Genomic DNA, 19,060 nt, shown 5'->3' with positions numbered 1-19,060 from the left:
AAAGTACTGACAATTCAAAACCTCAAGCAAAAATTTCAGTGGAAGTTCAAAACATTTAAGCTTTCTTAAGGTAGGATTTATAACTTTATAAATCGTGTTCCTCTCTCAAAAAAAAAAACAAACTCATATTTAAAGAATTCTGGATTTTTACATTAAAAACATAGGAAAAAAACACAGGTAAATAAAACTGGCAGTAAAAGCATCAGAATGACATTTCACATTTTTTCACTCCTCCAACACGATACTTCTCAAAGCAAACACTGCTTGAACCAACAACATGGAGGCAGATTACCAACTGGGGCTTACATCCCTTATTCTTTAATCTGCAAATTTAACAGAATTAGGAAACAGCAGAAATACAAGGAGTACAGTAGAGTTGACTAATTATACAAAATCTTATCAACTCGACTTCGCATTTCATATGCCACCACGTTACTTTGCTTTAGAAGTTTTCCTTGACAAGGTGCTGGAGGGAGGGGCGCAGGTATACGTTGTGACAATGGAAGAATTTTTATTAAGTGCTTTAGAAAAAGAAGCTGATAACCTCGAGTCACTCAAAAAAAAAAAAAGCAATCTTTAAAAAAATTATTCCAGTCTATAAACAGCAGCTTCAATATTCATGTAACCCAGAATGCAAGTTTTACTGAACATTTTACAAAGCAGTCCTGTTAAAAGAAGAAAAAGAAAGGCGCAGCATGAAGTAATTTCAGACAACCAGTTTTGTGAGAGCTTTAATGGCACAAAATGTTTATAAGCTACAACTTATACATGTACTGTAAACTGTATATAATGTTACAAAGTGCTAACTAATTTATGAAGAATGCATAATCACTTTGGCTCAGTTAACTCCAATATTTCAATAAATGTCAATTAAAAAATTTGAGTTTCTAATAATCTTCAGCTTTCACTTTTTAAAACAGTAAGTAAATATGTATTTACTGCAGTTAAGTTAGCCTGCTGCATTTTTAATGTGCGAGTTTATGCATTTTTTTCTTGATCCTATTTACAAATATCGTAGGCCAGTTTTCACTGTATGTAAGAAAAATGAAGCCTGCATTTTTTTTCCAAAACTGTAAACAGGTATAAAGCTTTTTAAACAACATTTATCTTAACAAAACCTCAACTATCAATAGTTGAAACCCCTTTTCAAATTATACAATCTGTTTCTGTTCATTGTAAAACTCAAAGTTGTAGACTTTCCTCCAAAGCTTATAGCAGGTATCAATAAATACTGCATCGTATCACAGCAAGAGTTACCGTGATCACGTATCCATTCCTCGGCTGCAGTCTTTACAATTTTTCTTCATGGCTCCTTCAAATATTACAAACTACGTTGATACTCTAGCCACAAGCTTGCAAGATTAGTTATTAGATATTTTGAAGAATTATCCTCTTTTAATTTACAAAGGGGTATTTTTCGTTGTTGAATAAGTTCTCCCTACTCGGTAAAAATCTATTTTCCCACTATTCCAATTTCCATACAAAACAAGGTGCTGTAATTAGAACTGAAAGTGTTTCAGCCTTTCCCCTGTCCGCTCAGTTTTTCAGGACTGTAAAGTGATATACTTGATCTAAAACACCCTCACCACGTCCCCCCTCTCTCCCCCACCTTTGGGCAAAACCCAGCATCCACCCTTGAAACAAATACCCAGTTGTAGGCCACTCGAGTGCCACGAGCATTGACAACTACAAGAAAAAAGCAGATGTCTTCACCAGAATTGTTAGACTGCTCTTTTACCCTGAAAGCATTCTCTAACAGCATTCAGAAGTAGAGAATAAAAATAAATACGGTTTAGCAGTGGATTTATGCTTAGCTTTTTTACTTCCTGGGAGCTAACTAAGCTCTTTTAAACCAAATCTCGGTTGGGATTTAGCTTCTACGTATCAACTGTTTCAAGCGATCACTGCTATATCAAATATTCAACTTTACAAAATCTGCTGCAAGCAAACAATCATAGGTAGCTGTTCTCTTCCAACTAGCTGACCGTATTTTCTTTAATGTTTTCTACAAGTCAGCCTGCTAAAGTTTTTATTTAAATGAGATTTTGCTAGTCTTAAAATTAGCATTGGTTCCCTAAATACTTAGTATTAAAGTCTATACCATAGGTTTTTTTTTTTATATATTCATATATATATAAAAAAAGAGTATTCTATCCTTCAGAGTCATGCTACATGTTCTGAAATCCAATAAAATCTATTTAAGGACATGAATGTCCCAATGCTTTGTAACAATTTGGTACTAAAGCTTCACATTTTGAAAAGAAGTGTCACTGAAGGAGGACAAGGCTTAATGTTCCCTAAGATAAAAGTTCAACGACGTTAGTGAGAAGTCTAGCTAACATGAGACATCACGAGTGACTTTCAGATTCCATGTATCCCCAGAGGAGATTGTACAGTAAACAATGAGAGGAATATTGAAAACTCATTTGCAGAAGACATTTCAGAGCTTTGCAACTTCTGAATCTTTACGCACCTGCAAGATTGTCCCCCCTTAGAGATAGGTCAAACGCTTTACCTTCCAAAACTGCCCTATGATCATAATTGTAAATGGTTCCACAACAAACAGAATCATATCCTTTTATACAAGAGTCTAAATACACCTACAGCTGTTGGGTTTTTCCTTAATTTTAAACTACGTTTAAAAGGAAAAATTCACATTTAAAATTTTCCCTTAAGAAAACAGGTAAGGAAAAGAAAAGCTTCTTCACATGCAAACAATGCAATTTTTTCCTAATATCTTCTAGGCATCAGACAGGTTTCCTACAAGGAATAAGGAGCTGACTTCATAGAAAAGACAAGATTACAACAATTATCTAATATTAAAATACGCTGATGGAATAAGTTATCCTAGTTCAAAATTTACGCAGTCTTTGCCTCCTGCAAATTGAATCGTGTTAGCCAATGTAAGGGGGTCAAATAAATTCCCCCAGAAACTGATTTAACTATTTTTTTATTGCCAGTAATTTCTTAGTTTGCTTCACAACCAGTTTGTTTTTCCAAAGCAAAAGTCAATTTCACTCCAATCAGTAATTTTCCTCAAAGATACTTAGTTTTATCACTATAATACAGTCAACATACCATGCACAACTGCAATTTAAGTCAGGTTGCACTAAGGAGGCAACAGCATCACCGAGAAAATTAAAACTTGCTGGTGGCATTTTGCATTGAGAGAAGCCCTTGCAACATATAGACAGTTGTAAACTCCGTTCAGCAACTCTGACGTGTCTTGCAGGCCAAGAGGCAAGGGAATGGGAAGAGAGGAAAAGAATGTGGATAGCGAAACACCTCAACAGAGTTCCAACACAATACTCAATTCCAGAGTTAGCAAAAACCTGGATATGTAAAGAAAGGGTGAAGTCAGGGTCATGCTTAAAATGGTCTCAAGTCAAATGTACTAAATGAGACAGAAACACCTTCACAGGTCACGTGGATTTCCAGGTTTTGCACTCCATCTTTCAATAAGTGCTGGCTGAAGGTGTGGTCAGTCGTTTCCCAATGTAGATGCTGAAATAAAAAGTATAAGGCATAGCGTATTTCACAGAAATACTCCCTGGTTTTGACACAGTCCTCATGCACCTAGCTACTGGGATCTGTCTTTCAAGCTTGATCAGATTCTTCCACAGACTTCACTTCCTGTTTTGTAAAATTACTCATTCTGAGATTTTCAGACAAGCCTAGAAGGACTGACGTTATCTACATTCAGTGAAAGCAGGTTCCTTCCAGTCCCAAGCTCATCTGAAAACCCCAGCCTGAAAGCTGTGTTGTCCGTAGAGTACCTGACACAGGAGGCTCTTGAACAGCTGAGCAACACTCAGATTATTATTGCAAAACAAAGTATTGCCAATAGAAGGAAGGGGTGAGCTTTGAAACACTGCTGAGGATCTACACAAACACTGACCTCTAACAAATACATCCAGGCAACATCTAATTCACTGCAGAAAGGTACAATTTTGCAGTAGTACAAGTATTGTACAATATACTTTCATATATTCTATCCTCCTAATTTACTCGATAGTTTACAGAAGCTTAGAGACGCACGAATCCCACCCCAGAAACAAACATGAAGCTAAGTAAAAACATATTTTGAGTACACACCTCTGCCCCCTTTGTAGAATATGACAGATAAATATAAAGTTAGAACTTAAGCAAGCTCAGAGATTACATCAGATTACGCAGGCACTGAAAACATCGCTGAGCAGAGCAGCAGCTGATCGCCCAAGATACATCCAGTATTTCAGATATCTAAGTATTCAAACATTTACTCTCAGCAATATCACAAAACTGCGGCGTTAGACGTTGAAAATTACAGAGGATGTGCCATGCACACAGAACTCCAGCACCAGGATTTGTGCATTGTCTTCTTGTAATGGTCAGTACATGTTAACAACAGTTTCCCACCTATTCTCTTCTTACTTACCCTATATTATAACATGAAGCATTTAAGTAGAATGTGTGCATAATCAAATGGCACACACAACTGCAAAAGTTATCTGCAAATTCATGATAGTTCATGCATTTTTAATATAAGAAACGTGATCTATTCTATGAACATACTAATGACGGTATAACTGCTGCAAAGTTTTCCTGCATTTCAAGGAAAAAAAAGAGCACCAAATTTTCTTGAGCAAGGTGCAACAATACTCTAGTTATTCTAGACAAAGCCCTTTTCAGCAAGCACCTGACATTCAAGTAAAGCAGAAAAGCAAAGCCAGATGCAGAAGTTGAAGTGAGAATTATGTTAATACTTACCCTAGTCCCAAAGCCAAAACATGAGATATGAACAGAGATGGAATGAAAACCTTAAGAAATTCTGCAGAGAAAATGCCACCTTTTTTCATTGCTCCACTTTTTCTCATACTTAAAGACACTGAACGTTTAGGATGTCTGAAATGAAATTCCCTGAAAGAAGAGGGGGAGGAGAGAAAAAAAATTAACACAATTTTTTTGGTGTTTTTTCTTTTTTTTTGCACACAAATGATCTCTGTAGGAACTTTATTTTTTTTAAAGTACAAAGAGCTAGAGATCAAAGCAAGAGATCCTTTACACAGAGTAAGGGATCAAAGAGAATAATAGGAGGTATTGTGGAGAGACCACTTACACAGACAGTATAGAGACAAAGGGAGCGGTAGCTGAAGAGAGAGGTAGGTCCGAGAGAGGGAATTTCAGGATGTGATTTGTTAGCAAGAGCCTCATTTTTTGTTCCAAACAGAGATACAGAAGTCTGCCAGATATAGACAGCATCCTCTATTTTAACAAAAATGCTTTGCATTCAAGGAGCTCAACGTTTCCCCTTCCGTGGATGAACATTACATATTTTACATAGAAAGAAAAAAAGGTACAGAGAATTTATGACACTTGCTCAACACTATTCCATTCATTAAACCTAAACTAAATCCCATGAATCCCAGCTCCAAGTACCCAACTCTCCCAGTAATTATAATTTTGTAAAGAAACCTTGTAATCAACTTGCTGTGGATTTATATTACTTTCAGTAAAAAGTAATTTTGATGCTATTATGGTTTTCAAACTTCATTGTTTTGACTTTTTGTAGACTCCCCAAAGAAATTATTTCTTTTTTCATAAGATGATATTATTTGGACAGTCAGAGTAATTGCATGTAAGTGAGACTCATGATTCTTCTTTCACATGAAGGAATATCCATTAAAAAAAAAAAACTCACTTGGGAGGAATGTTTTCAGGCCTACTCGACCAGTCTGACACCCAGTCAGCACTTTTCTTCAAGACTTCCAACTCTTTCTCTCCTTCTACTGCTTCTTCTTCAGACTGAAAATACACATTGGAAAGCCTTGTAACAGTCAATTGGCTCCTCCTCATGGTGTCAAATTGAGAACAACAACAGCAGCAGTAAAATGATAAGCACCAAATGGTGGCAACTGATAAACAAGCAAGTGTTCTTGGACTACCAATGATTTAGAAGAGATTTTATTATGCTAAAAGGAGGATCTGCAGAGGTCAGGATATCACTAATTTGGTTATTATATTCAGGACCTCAGCATCATAGGAAGTTGGTTTGTGGTTGTGTTGTTGGCTTTTTTTGTGGGGAGGGGTGGTGGTGATGTTAATCCTCATTGTAGCAAACCAGCTCGATGCATTAAATAAAGTTTTTAGAAACGTGAAAAACTTTAATTTGATGGCATTTAATTGAAAGCATACAGCATGTAGGTAAAGCACAGAAAGCCAAATAAAAATGTTTCCAAAACAATATTAGGAAGTTCTTTGAAGGCGTTATTTGAAATTTATATTACATGCAACTGGTGGCTTCTACTGGGTGCGCCCCAGAAGCAGCAGGGAAAGCCAAGCACTCAGTGCAACTCTCTTGACCCAAGGAGTCAACATTACATCATTAGATACCAGAATTAGAAAAAAATATCTGCTAAAAAGGCCAGAGAATGCCATTTCTTTGGCTAGCACAAGATGACTTTGGTACAAACTCTTTCTCAGAATTAAAACAATTTCCTGAGTGACCTTTAGTAAAATAAGTTATGCCACTTGCACTGAAGTGGGAACCAGACCAAAAACAGAAGCAATCAAATCCAACAAAACAGCGATGGCAAACCTAACCTATCATGAAGATTGCTCCGGCTCTCTGTAGGGCAGAAGAGCAACAGGCCTACTGCTCTTAGACAAAATTAAATGCAAGGTTTCACTCGTCCAGGATTGCTTTTTATTTATACTGCTGAAGGCAGCAAATTCCAGTAAATTGCCAAGCTAAGAGTTCAGCATTAGTCTCCTCTCAGTTTGCACGATGAGGATTACTCACTGTCATGTGAGCTGATTGATCCATACATCAATACACCAAACACCCTGAAATCTTGTGCAGAAATATAAACATTTCCAAAGCCAAAACAGGTTTGACACACAGAGCACGAGCAGAGTGGTAAACAATAACATCGCTGCTACTAACCAGGGCATTTCCCAGCTTTAGAGATGGAGCCTCGTTTTTCCCTCCCTCCAAAGCTATTCATCTCTACAAGTCAAACTGCAATTAATACAGAGTGTAAGCCTACCCACAGTTTACCATCTCTGCCTGGTTGTTAAAAATAATTGTTCTGGAAGGTGTTTTTATTTAATAAAGTTTTATTCGGAAAACATTCTCTTAGAAGAAAATGTAATTTAGTTAAACTGACCTAAGCTTGAATGTACAAAAGCTGTTTACTACACCTATTTACAGGGAAGTATTATATAAAGTCCTGATAAAAAAGATGGAGTAAAAATATATAAGAACAAAGCACGAGACTAGTAAACAGCCTTACCAAAGTGACTAAAGGACACCTCCAAATTCTGAATACACAAAATTTAGATAATTTTTTTTTTCTGTACAGCACATAACAGCCAAGTTTAGAGTCAGAATGAAAAAAAATTACTAGAGAGCAGCAGTTTAACATATTTTTTATTCCGCCACGTAAAACACACAAGATTTAAGACCTTCTAAAGTGAGAGGTTGCTCTGCCCCTCAAGAACTCCTAACATTGACTTATATAAAAGTCTGATCTATATACAATACCTACAACTTTAATGTATATATTTTAAATTATTTTAAGAGTTAATGAAGAAAATACCTGAGAACTACTGTCTTTACTTGTGTGCATTTCCACATCAAACGTTATCTGTCCATCTTCTTGAGGTGAAGGGCTAAAGAGAAATTGATTTTATTATGTCACTTTTGTCACACCACAGTCAGCTAAAGAACAATTAGCATAAATAGCATCTCAGTTGAATCATTTCCACATGTACTTCTGCACACTACTCAGATGACTAACAGACTACACAACTCTGCATGTCACAATCACCAGAATAACAAAGTTTTCCAAAAGCCCTTATCTTTTCCATTTTTTTTTAATTATCCTATCTGTCTCAACAGGGTTGACTGTCATTCCACGGAAGCATAACAAAGCGTTGCCCAAAACTTCAACAGCTACACAAAAGATGCAGATCCCTTCTTTGCTTTAGGTAACACTACTAGTATTGCAAATTAGCTTTATATCTATACAAGCTACAACATAACGTATCAAAATACCTTTTAATGCTTGGCAAGAAGGCATTCTGCTTGTTAGCCTCGCTGTGAATATTAAAAACTTGGTCATCTATTCAAAAGAAATTAACTACCTAATTATGTCAACCAAGGAAACAGCAGAGAATTTAAGTCAGGAACGATGTGAAATACCATATGATGCAGCAACACAGGTCTCCCGTTACAACTCCTAAGGGCATCTTTGTAATTTAAGTTTTCATTAGAAGCGTCTATGTTAGAAGTAACCAAAAATAACCCAGAACCCTACACACACTTAAGAGGAACTTCTAGTTTAGAAAAAAAATAATATATATCTCCCCTTCCTTGCATCTTACTTCAACTATGAAAAGGGGAAAAGAATTACTCAAAAGTTAACAACTGGAAAATTAAGTAAAGGAATGCAGTCTATCTTTATTCACTTGAAATAGGGAAAAAGCCCCAATGCTAGTAAGAAAAAAAAAAAATCATCTAGCAAACATTCCTGGTTGGACTGAATACTACTGAACTACTGGCAGCTAGTTTCTTATAAACATAGATGTAAGAAAAGGTTATTTTAATAGAAAATAAACAGTTCTATTTGAAATAGTTGTACGGATCCTTTTCAAGCACTGTCTACTACAGTCAGTAATTAAATCAGGCCTAACTAATTTTAAATAGCTTTTATTTCTGATCACCCACTTATATAAGCTGTACAGTAGACATGACAGTTAGCAGTCATTTAGCAAATCCAAATGAGGCATAAGCAGATGGACACCTAAAATTATATATAGAAACCGCCCACAGATCTCCAAAACTGGCCCAAAACCTTTGAGGGAAAGGTATAATGAACAAATAAGAACATCATAATGCTCACATGAGTCTCACGGGGTTATATTGTTAGGCAAAATTATGTTGCCTACACATGAAAAAACTGCAGGATATTGAAAGCAAGGCGTACAAATTCCAGAAATCCTTCTGCCAAGTCCAGTGATACATTTTATTACACTTGGCTAAATATAAAGCACGCATACATTACATTATTACTAACGTGCCAGAAAAATTAATATATTTCATACCCTGTATGGTTTACAACAACAAGAAATTTAACTGTGGTGCAGATGTGACTTCCCTGCTCCTGGAGCCCTTACCTTTCTGAAACACGACTTATTTTTCAAGGGAAATGACTTCTTTGATAGGCAAGAGAAAGAAAGCATGCTGAAGCATGACAAACCTGACCTGAGAAAAAACTTTACTCCTCATTTAACAGCTACAGGATAAAACCTGCAATGATCTGCATGCAGGATGGCAAACGTTGCTTTACCTGTCACAGTGGGAACTACCTCTGGAGCTGCTCTGTCCTGATTCGTGCTGGGCGTCCAGAAGGATTTTTTCCATGTCTCCATTGTGGATGGAGGACGACGAAGGGACGTGTTCCAGGCCTCCGTTCTTCCCGTTGCCATTATCGTTGCTATTGCCGTTGCCGTTCATCTGCAACTCCACCCAGGAACCTGTCGGGCCAGCCAGACATCATTTCATTAAAAGCAGGGAAACTAAAACCCATCTTAAGTTTATCAATGACACGCAGAAAAAAGCCCCACGACCATGGCGAATTCAGATAACATACAGTGCTGGGAAGGAGCTCACAAACACACGCCGAGGGCGAGGCGACGTGCTTCTTCCTGTGTCTGAAGAAACGCCCCCAAACGTTACGCTGCTACTTACCACTGCAGCTACTCTGCTGTCGCCCTCTCCTCCACAATCAGTACTTTGTCAGGACAAATTTCTCTCCCTAGTTTGAGGCTTCCATCCTCCCTGTATCACTCAATTGCATTAATCACTCGACCTCCCCTGTTCCTTTTCCGACAGTTTTCGCCCCCCAGCCCTCCTTCTATACAATTCCCCCACCTGCAATTTCGTGTTCTCCTTCTCTACACTTCCAACAGCCCCCATCTCCAAAGCAGCCCCTGATTTATTTGTATAAAACTCGTATCATCTAAAAATATTTTAAAAATAAGAAAATCAGTCCCCATTCCGCTTTCTTGCCCTGGCCTGATAGGAAAGCAGCCTCCTCTCCAGCGCCATCTGCCACCCACCCTACCCTGCCTTCAGAGCTGGGTCACACCACTCCAACCACCAGAAGGTTAAGGTCAGCACAGCTGAAGGACCATGCTAACATCCGCCTCATAGCCGTTAGATTAAAAGATTTTACCGCAAATAAGACAAAGCGAAGAACTGTGAGAAAACCAGAATCTTCACACATACTGAGTTAATTCCCATGCCATCTTTTTTTTTTTTTCCTTAGCCTTTTCCTTCACCAGCAAAGACCACGTAGCCTACCTATTCAACAGGCTGAGATTTGGATTTATTTTTAATAACTATGGAATACCCATGTGTGTGCTGAGACCTGACAAAAGAGACAGAGCATCTCCTAAGTGACAAAAACATCTGCTAACACAATTCACGTTCTCTGTACTTAAGATTTAATATTTTTCTTTTTTTTTCCATGACCTCACGTTAATTTTACGGGCTGGCTGAGGCTGGAGACACCCCTGGCTCTAGTAGGGCCACCCAGAGCGGGGTGCCTTGCCCAGGCGGCCTCTGCAGACCACCACGGAGACCCCGCGGCCTCCCCAGGCAGCCCCGAATTGCTCCCTGGCGTTCAGACGAAGCCTCTCGTGCTCCAGTTTGCCATTTAATGTGCTGATAAACTACACGAGAAACGGTACTTGCCAGTACGTTGGGAAGGGACATGTTTCAATTCATATGTTTTGGAAATATTATTCAATGCCCTGAGGGCTAAAGATAAAACAGATCCCCACCCTTCTCTCTGCTCCAAATATTTAGATGCATTCCCTACCCAACTGCAATTCCAGCCTTCTCACTCAGGCGCACAACAAGAACCATTTGACTGTCCAACCTTTATTTATCGGAGCGCACCGACTGCCTAAAGCAGCCGACTTCCTTCTGCAGTTACTGCTTCAGTTACTGACTCGCACACTGTCTTTATCCATGTTACAAAATTCTGACATTTAGCAACGTTTTAAGGCTCCCTGTAGGAAAATATTTGCAGTTAGGACCTTAGGACATTTCATTTTGCCATACAATTTTGTTAAGGAAACTGGAAGGGCTTTAAACGTTGTTTCTGCTCATCAGTCCTCAATCACAGTGTTAATAACCCTTCTAAGTAACTTTGCATTTGATGCCCCCACCACCTCAAATATATCATCAAAAAAGGGGCCACGAACACAATGAACTACTTGAAACACCATCAGCACGTTACGAAACACGTCCTCGTAATTCTACCATCTCAAAAGTTCCTGCACCCTCTCAGGAAGGTCACAGCAGTTTCCCCAGCACAAACGCTGGTTCTGTTCCACGCGGCACAGCATGTGGAGCAGAAATAATGCCCTCACGTTGGACAACCATCATTAGGGAGGAGAAAGATCTCCGATTTCTCAAAAGCACACTGTTTTCAATGCATCATCGGTCAGATAATGGCCTCACACGTATACTGTATTATGCCATGACTCCTGGGGACTTTAACTTAGGCTGTCTGACGGTAAGCACTTTCATCTCCTTTTAGTTTTGATGCCTTTCCTAAAGAAGTAACAATATTCAAGAAAAAGAAAGCCTAAAGATATGAAAACAAGAGTTGAAACTACTTTTTTGAATTACTTGCAAAGGTTCTGAATTTCAATACCGAGTTCCTGACTGTGGAATTTGGTATTGTGCCTCCACTTGTCTCTACAGCAAAATTTTGGCTCTATGAGCTGTCCCAGTGATGGGGGAAGGAGCACACCTCCTGATGTGTTCACCTATTTCCAGCTTGATTTTGCGAAGCCCAAACAGAGCTCCTCCTTAGTATCGATTGCTAACAAAGCCATTATGCTGATGGCCACGGAAGCATCATCCCCTTCGGAGTCCCGGTGGTTTAGAGCCTGGTTTCCCCAAGCTGCATTCACAAACAAGGAATTTAGGGCGTGCACAGAGCCTGCCTACAATCACGCCAAGTACACCAACTCTGTACCACATACTGGGCTTTACAGATACTCGTCAGCTGGGGAAAGGCAGCCTCTGCTTGGGCTAGCTGGCACAAAACTGTATTATTCCCGGTTTATGATGACTGCTGATGTCTAAATTTCAAATTCAAACCATTTCAAGAACCTGACGAGGAAGGTAGGTTTGTCTTGTAGCTGTGCAGCAAGGGGCAGCACCCGCAGAAAGGCAGGTGGCAGCTGCTGGTCGAAGGCAGGCCAGAAAGGTGAAGGCTCCCCTAGAGCCACATCGGAGCAGGGAGCATCTGTTGGGAATCCTAATGCTCAGGAACTGCAAAGACACATAATATGGAAAAAGAGCACAGTGATAAAATGTGAAAGGATCATAGGACAAACGTGCGAGGAGAGCACTTCTTGTAACAGCAGCCATGGGCAGACGAAAGCCCAGGGGAAGGCGATCAGACCTGGCTGCAGCTACCAGCCCTCCACGGTCCTTAACATCAATGGGGATTTTATTTGTGCATGAAATTTATCCTGGACTGACAGAATTTGCCCTTTATCTAACGCACGTTATGGCCGCGCTAGGAAGAACAGTCAAATTATCTGTGAGCAAGGAGCCCCGACGAGCCAGGCAGTAGTTTACATGACGAGCAGCACGTTCCCCATCTGACCTCACTTTTAATGAGTCAAAACACACGCGGGGAAGCCTCATCTGGCACCGAGCGAAAACACGCTACGTCCTCCCAGGGGAATCACAACCGGTTTGCAAGCGGCAGCCAGCGAGCCCCGGGGGTTCGCAGCCCCCAGTCAGAGGGATCGGCACCTCTGCTGCCCGCAGCACAACACCTGGGAGCAAAGCAGGCAGCAGGGAGCCAAGAGAGAAGTTGCCCCAGCCCTTCTCCGGCTCTGGGTTCGTTATGGTAATCACCCACAGGAGAATGCTCAGCTCCACCACGTCTCCCATTTTACTGTCGAGCTGGAAATACGGCAGCGCGGGGCGTTCTCAGGTGGGTGTTTAACTCAACTTCCTGAGTTCACTTTTTCCTCCCTCCCCAAATCACGTAACACACACTCTGGGAAAGAAAAAATCCAAAAGCTGTCTATATGAACAGTATTTTTCTCCAAAATCATTTGGCCAAGGTCTAATGCTAACTATTTTATTAGGAATGGAAATATACCAAATGATTTTTTTGTAATTCGTTATAAATTAAATAAATTAACCTTTTTACATGCTTACTGTTTTTCTTATTCTAAGGATTTTGAAGATGTTTAAAAGGTATTTGCGAAAAGGTGAAATTTTTCAATTGCTTTTCTGAGATTCTCAGGCAGATTTTCTTACTAAAACATAAACTCAGGTATCGGCTACCCACTTAAATTCTCTCTCTCTCTTTTTTTTTTTTTTTTTAAGTCCATTTGTGTAGGCAATTGGGCAAGACCCTAATGAAGTCAGCGGGTCTCCACGCGGGCGCAGGACTCCTCACGTACAAACAAGTCCCGGAGCAGGATTTAAGTAGGTCTTATGCAGCAGCATTAAGTCAGTTAATAGGCAAGTCCTCCTAAATCCTGTTGCAAAACTGCAGCATCAATAGGCTGTCATCTGGCACGCAGCCATCCTGCACACACAGGTTTCTACTAAACAGAGAAATCCAACTGCTTTTGGAAGAAAATAACTCATAAGTGTGAGCTTACAACTTTCAGTTCTTCCTAAGTGGTGGAAATTTTAAGCAAAAGTAGCTGAAAGTGCAGGAGAGGTGCTGTCGGCTTGCTTATGCTGTCTGAGATTTCACTTGGGGGTGGAGAGGAAAGACTACGTTAAAAAAGATATGATACAAAATAGATATGATACAAAATAGATATGATTAGAAGTATGTAAATGTTGCATATATTTATATACTTTTATGTGTTTATTTATTAAGATATGGTTTAAAAATACTTTCTACATATAAAATTGTAGAAATATATTCCAAACTAGCAGCTCACAAGAAGCCTGAGCCATGATCAGTCTGAATAAACTCAAAACTACCACTTCTACAATGAAGTATGCCTTTAACAAAAAGAAAGCTGCTCAGATTCCCAAAATGGTAATTATTAAGCAAGTTCTCCACGACAGAGGTGGATGAGTTCCTGCCTAAGGTGGAATTGCTTTTTTGTCAATATGTAACAGAGCTTTATAATAATTAAAATGTAGGAAGCATCTCGGGTTTCCAAAGCACACAAGGTTGGGTTTGGGGTTTTTGTTTTTATTTTTTTTTGTGAACCCAGAGGTCTCCTGCCCTTCAGTTCAAGTGCTAGGAGATCTCTGAATGGAAGGCCTCCAACATGCACGGATGGCATGCAGAACAAAATGAATAAGTGTCTGAACTCATTAGCCTGAAAAGGGTCACTGCAAAGCTTATATAATGGCAGAAAAAGTCGCTGTAACGCCGAGCATTGTGGAGCGGCTGACCGCCTGAAAGCAGCGCTAAGCCCACACAGAGCCCATCGGTTGCGTTTGTTTTGTTCGCCGAGCGCAGACGACCAAATATTTCCTCTCATACCTTGTGCTCACCACCTTCAGTAATCACATTGATTTAGCTAAGCCCGTACGCGCTGACCCAGCAGCAAGATCCCCGTGGGCAGATCCAGCCCAGGCGTACAGCGCGCTCCCCTCTCGTCGCTCCTACCTTCCAGCAGATTACGTGTCCCACAGAGCGAGCTAACGCACTGACAGAAAACAAGATGGAAAGATCAAAATATAAAAGCAAAGGTGGCAATTTATAAACTAAGTATAAAGCATGGAGCTAGGCACTAGGCACGCCGCAAATTTAAGACAGAAAACTGATGTTTAAGCGTGCCAACCGCCCTGAATAACTCGCTGAAAATTCCTGTTTCACTCAGGTGAGCCTTTTGTTTTGAACTGTGCTCGTTATCACAAGGTGCAACGTTACCGTGGCGCAATAACAGCCTTACAACACAGGCACGGTTTATTCTTCTTCAGCACAATTCCCATCGAGTCACAGGAGATTAATCAAGGCATTTTGTTGTCGGTTTGACTTCAGCGTAAACCACGAAGGCAACAGCTAACCGTTCATGCCATCTATTCACCTCTCCAACCGAAGCATCCTTAATAACTGTGAGCAAATGAACAGCCCCACTGAAATGGCTGTTTCAGACCTGGGAAAGGCAGCTGCCCCAAGTACCAGAGCCCACAGAAACCCCATGGATGTGCCCTGCCGGTGTCACCCTGGGAACAAAAGGATGCAGCAGAGCAGCTGACAGAGATGCCGGATATAGAGGAAAGGAGCTCACGTCAGTGCTATTGACTCAGCCCCTGAATAAACTCATTCCCACAGGCACGCTCCTCCCCCTGCCCTGCTGCAGCCCCAGCTCCGCTGCCACTGCCAGCCGCTGGGTAAACGCGGCGCGACCCCAGAGCTGCCCCTGCCGCCCCAAAACCTGCCCCTGCCACCCCGAAGCTGCCCCTGCGATCGCTTTACTGTGAGGGTGGCAGAGCGCTGGGTCAGGTTACGGGGTCTCCTTCTCTGGAGATATCCAAAACCCACCTGGATGCCATCCTGCTCTAGGTGATCCAGCTTGGCAGGGTGTTGGACTAGGTGATCCCCAGGCGTCCCTTCCCACCTCGGCCACTCTGTGATTCTGTGACCCCAAATCCACCCCTACACCCCCAAAACACCTCCTGTGACCCCAAACCTGTCTCTGCACCCCAAATCCCCTCCTGAGTCTCCAAAACCTTCCACACGACCCTAAAACCCCCCATGTGACCCCAAACCTACTCCTACGACCCCAAACCGCCTCCTGTCTCCCCAAACCTGCCCCTGCGACCCCAAACTCCCTCCTGCCACCCCAAAACCTCCCATGCGACCCCAACCCCCCTCCTGCCAACCCCAAACCTCCTCCTGCGACCCCAAAACCTGCTCCTATTTCCCCAAACCCTCCCCTGCCACCCCAAACCCCTTCCTACTCCCCTCAGCTCTCCGGGGCCGGTTCCCCTCAGCTCTCCCCGCGTCCCAGAGCCGAGCCCGGCGGCACCCCGAGCTCTCCCCTCAGCCACCCCCCGTCACCCAGCCCCACAGCCAGGGCTCCCCGTGCCCCTCAGCCCCGTGCCCCTCAGCCCCATCCCCTCAGCCCCCTGCCCCCTCATACTCACTGTTGAGGCCCGGCTCGCCCCCCGGGCTGTTGTTGTTGTTGTTGCTGCCGGGCCGCGGCTCCTGCGGGCAGGACATGGCGGCGGCGGAGGGACGCGGGGCCGCTGGGGCTGGCACGACGACACCACAGCGAGCACGGCCCGGCCCGGCCCGGCCCCGCCGCCCGCCCCCAGCGCGCCGCTGCGCATGCGCCCGACGCGCCCCGCGCCCCGCTCCCCCCCCCGCACATGCGCAGCTCGCGACGGGGAGCGTGCGGGGCGGCATGGGGCTGGGGGCGGGGCTGCGGGGCGGCATGGGGGCGGGGAGGGCGGGAGGGGAGGGAGGACTGGGAGGGGACGAGAAGCTGCGAGGGGAGGCTGAGAGGAGAAGGGACGCTGTGGGGAGGGAAGGAGAGCTGCGAGGGGAAGGGAGGACTGCGAGGGAAGACGAGGCTGTGAGAGAGGAGGAGGGGATGGAGAGCTGTGAGGGGAGGAGAAGCTATGAGGGGTGGGAAGATGGGAGGGGATGTTGTGAGGAGGGACGCTGTGGGGACGGAAGGAGAGCTGTGAGGGGAAGGGAGGACTGTGAGGGAAGAGGAGGGGTTGGAGGACGGTGAGGGGAGAAGGGCTGTGAGGAGAGGCTGAGGGGAAGGGTGGCTGTGAGGGCAAGGGAGGACTGTGGGGAGGGGAGCCTGTTGAGGGCTGTGGGGAGAGAGGAGGCTGTGAAGGGAAAAGAGGCTGTGAGGGGAAGGAAGGAAGGGGAGGGAGGGCTGTGAGGGGAAGGTTGGCTCTGCGGGGAGGGAGGGCTGTGAGAGGAGGCTGCGAGGGGAGGACGGGCTGTGAGGGGAGAGGTGGGGAGAGAGTGCTGTGAGGAGAGGGGAAGCTGCGAGGGGAAGGAGGGCTGTGAGGGGAGAGAAGGAAGGAGAGGCTGCGAGGGAGCCCCATCTGCCTGAGGGGGTCACAGAGAGCCCCCCTGCGAGCTGCCCTGGCTCCAGTTCTGCTTCCAGAGGGCAGCAGCAGCCTCCACAGCTCGGTGCCTCCACAGCTCGGTGCCCACCCAGGCTCAAACAAGTCTCCTCAGGAGACGCTGCGGCAGTCGTGAGGTAACCCAGATGTGAGGTAACCCGGCAAACCTGCACGGTGCAGGTGTGTGAGTTCCCCAAAACTTCCTTCCCCTCCTGTCCAGCTTCCTTTGGCCTCGAATCATTTAAAGCCAGCTAAACCAGCAGGTCAAGGAAACACAGGCAAGGCTCCCTGAAAGAAATAACCATCTTTTACTAAAAGTAAAACCTCTTTGAAGTGACAGCATTCAACAGCCAAATGAAATTTTCTGAGATCTAGCAAAAGTCAGCGAAGTGCACGGCATTTTTTTTAAATGTTGGCAGGCATTAAGGCAGAGATGGCACCTGTAGAACAAACCTGGAGTTGTTCTCAGCCAGGACTCACAGAAATACAGCTATAAAAAGTGAAATTACTGCTATGCGTGCCACAGCCTCCTTTCCGTATGAAAATGAGAGACAACCTCAGGCTACTGATGCACCTGCTGCTGTACTAAGAATGGGAATAAGTGAATTTCCAAGGAGAAGACTTAAAAATGCAATTAAATACAGATGCAAACCTCTACCTCACCCTGCTGAGGTTTCTTCAGTCACACAAGAGTAGCTTCTGTACCAATTATGTATTCTAAGCTTCCGTGAAATGATCGTACATAGAAAGGTTGTACATCACTTAGTTTTCAAGATAAATCAATATTATCTTGAAAATCAGGCACATCAATTCTTCAAGGCAGAGTGAGTTTTCATAGATATTCTGCATTGAAGGTAGCAGAACCTTCCCTAGGATTCTTCAGTTTCTAATCCCCTTTTTCATTGTCGTCCTCTTGCAAAAAGATCCAGTGAGACTAACCTCAGCATGGAAGATGATTTAATTTGCCTTTTCTTCTCAAGAAATTAGTTTTACTAACCCCATTCCATTGGACATCGTTTACACTTCAGGGTATGTTTTGAGGCCTAGAATCTTGGTGGAGCTCAATAACAGCCCCATCCCACAGTAATAGACGCTAGTATTTCCCTTCCCGACATCACAAACCCATCCCACCAGCAGCCATGAGAATATAAACTGGGGGGGGGAGGTGTCATTGTTTTTTTTGTTGTTGTTGTTTGTTTGTTTTTTTAACTTCAGTCACAATAGTTCAGTATCAGTAACGCCATCAGACTGAAATTAAGTCACACAAACCCATTTCTGTTCATGTATTTTTATCTCCCTATTACACATGCAAAAACAAATCACTCATCAGAACTTTTTCAAGCTAGAAACCGCACATTTGCAATTGTCACAGTTATCCCAGACTAGATTATTAGATTTTTTTTTTCTATCTTCTGTTCATCAGAAGACGAACTATGCTAACAAGCATCCAAACATTGACATGTGGAGATTTGAAATCCACCTCAGGTAACACTGACCCTTCTCACAAAACTGACTGTGTACGCTTCTTGACTGTAGCAAACATCTAATCTCGTGGAAAATCTGGATGCCCCTTGGATATCACTGGAACAGAATTAGCTCTATGTAGTAAGAAGGTGATGATAATTCAGATAATTTAAGAAAACCTCTTTACAGGTAGAAGGCCACAGATGCATTCTAGATTGAGACGGAACCCTGAGCTACTCACAGTTCTGAATAGGAAACCTGCCGAGGGAGCCCCATCCTGCTTTGCAATCCTACCAATCACGGGCTAGCATCACGCGTACTTGTCGTCTCCATCACTCAGGAAGCATTTGCCGTAATACCTGTGGCATGAATATTTATCAGCAAAGTGGGACTATTAAAGTTTCTGAGTCAGAAATAAATTAATCAAGATTATAGCGTGAGTCAATGCGGAGCCAGAAATAGCATTCAGAAGTCCTGACTTTCAGCCCTGTTCTCTAACCA

General features: G+C 42.9%; 1 protein-coding gene and 1 long non-coding RNA gene across 9 annotated transcripts in view; one reads left to right on the top strand and one right to left on the bottom strand.

The window, feature by feature from the left end:
* Nucleotides 1-713: 713 nt before the first annotated feature.
* BNIP3L (BCL2 interacting protein 3 like) lies at nucleotides 714-16,347 on the bottom strand. The gene is made up of 6 exons (XM_066983574.1): nucleotides 16,154-16,347; nucleotides 9,333-9,519; nucleotides 7,581-7,653; nucleotides 5,681-5,784; nucleotides 4,750-4,899; nucleotides 714-3,504 (listed from the first exon to the last, which is right to left on the bottom strand). Exons 1-6 carry the CDS (start codon nucleotides 16,227-16,229, stop codon nucleotides 3,456-3,458), a joined length of 639 nt encoding a protein of 212 aa, XP_066839675.1. The 5' UTR covers nucleotides 16,230-16,347; the 3' UTR covers nucleotides 714-3,455.
* Nucleotides 16,348-16,732: 385 nt separating this feature from the next.
* Nucleotides 16,733-19,060, top strand: part of LOC136786999 (uncharacterized) — a 37,438-nt gene continuing 35,110 nt past the window's right edge. For 3 of the 8 annotated variants that reach the window (XR_010826663.1, XR_010826666.1, XR_010826664.1), the window contains exon 1: nucleotides 16,743-17,232. This is a non-coding gene — a long non-coding RNA (uncharacterized lncRNA). Of the gene's footprint in view, nucleotides 17,233-19,060 lie in introns of all 8 variants that reach the window. The other 5 variants (XR_010826667.1, XR_010826668.1, XR_010826665.1 and 2 more) reach the window with 4 other exon arrangements.

Source organism: Anser cygnoides, chromosome 26 (assembly GCF_040182565.1).
Source record: "Anser cygnoides isolate HZ-2024a breed goose chromosome 26, Taihu_goose_T2T_genome, whole genome shotgun sequence".
NCBI lineage: Eukaryota > Metazoa > Chordata > Aves > Anseriformes > Anatidae > Anser > Anser cygnoides.
Note: the sequence above shows the minus strand (reverse complement) of the source record. Positions and strands in the feature narration are given on the sequence as shown.

Coding starts and splice junctions, on each gene's coding strand:
- BNIP3L (XM_066983574.1), bottom strand. CDS start 16,229: ATGTCCTGCCCGCAGGAGCCGCGGCCCGGCAGCAACAACAACAACAAC. Junction 9,520..16,153: donor GGGCGAGCCGGGCCTCAACA/GTGAGTATGAGG, acceptor CTGGCCCGACAG/GTTCCTGGGTGGAGTTGCAG. Junction 3,505..4,749: donor GTTTTGGCTTTGGGACTAGG/GTAAGTATTAAC, acceptor TTTTTATTTCAG/CATCTACATTGGGAAACGAC.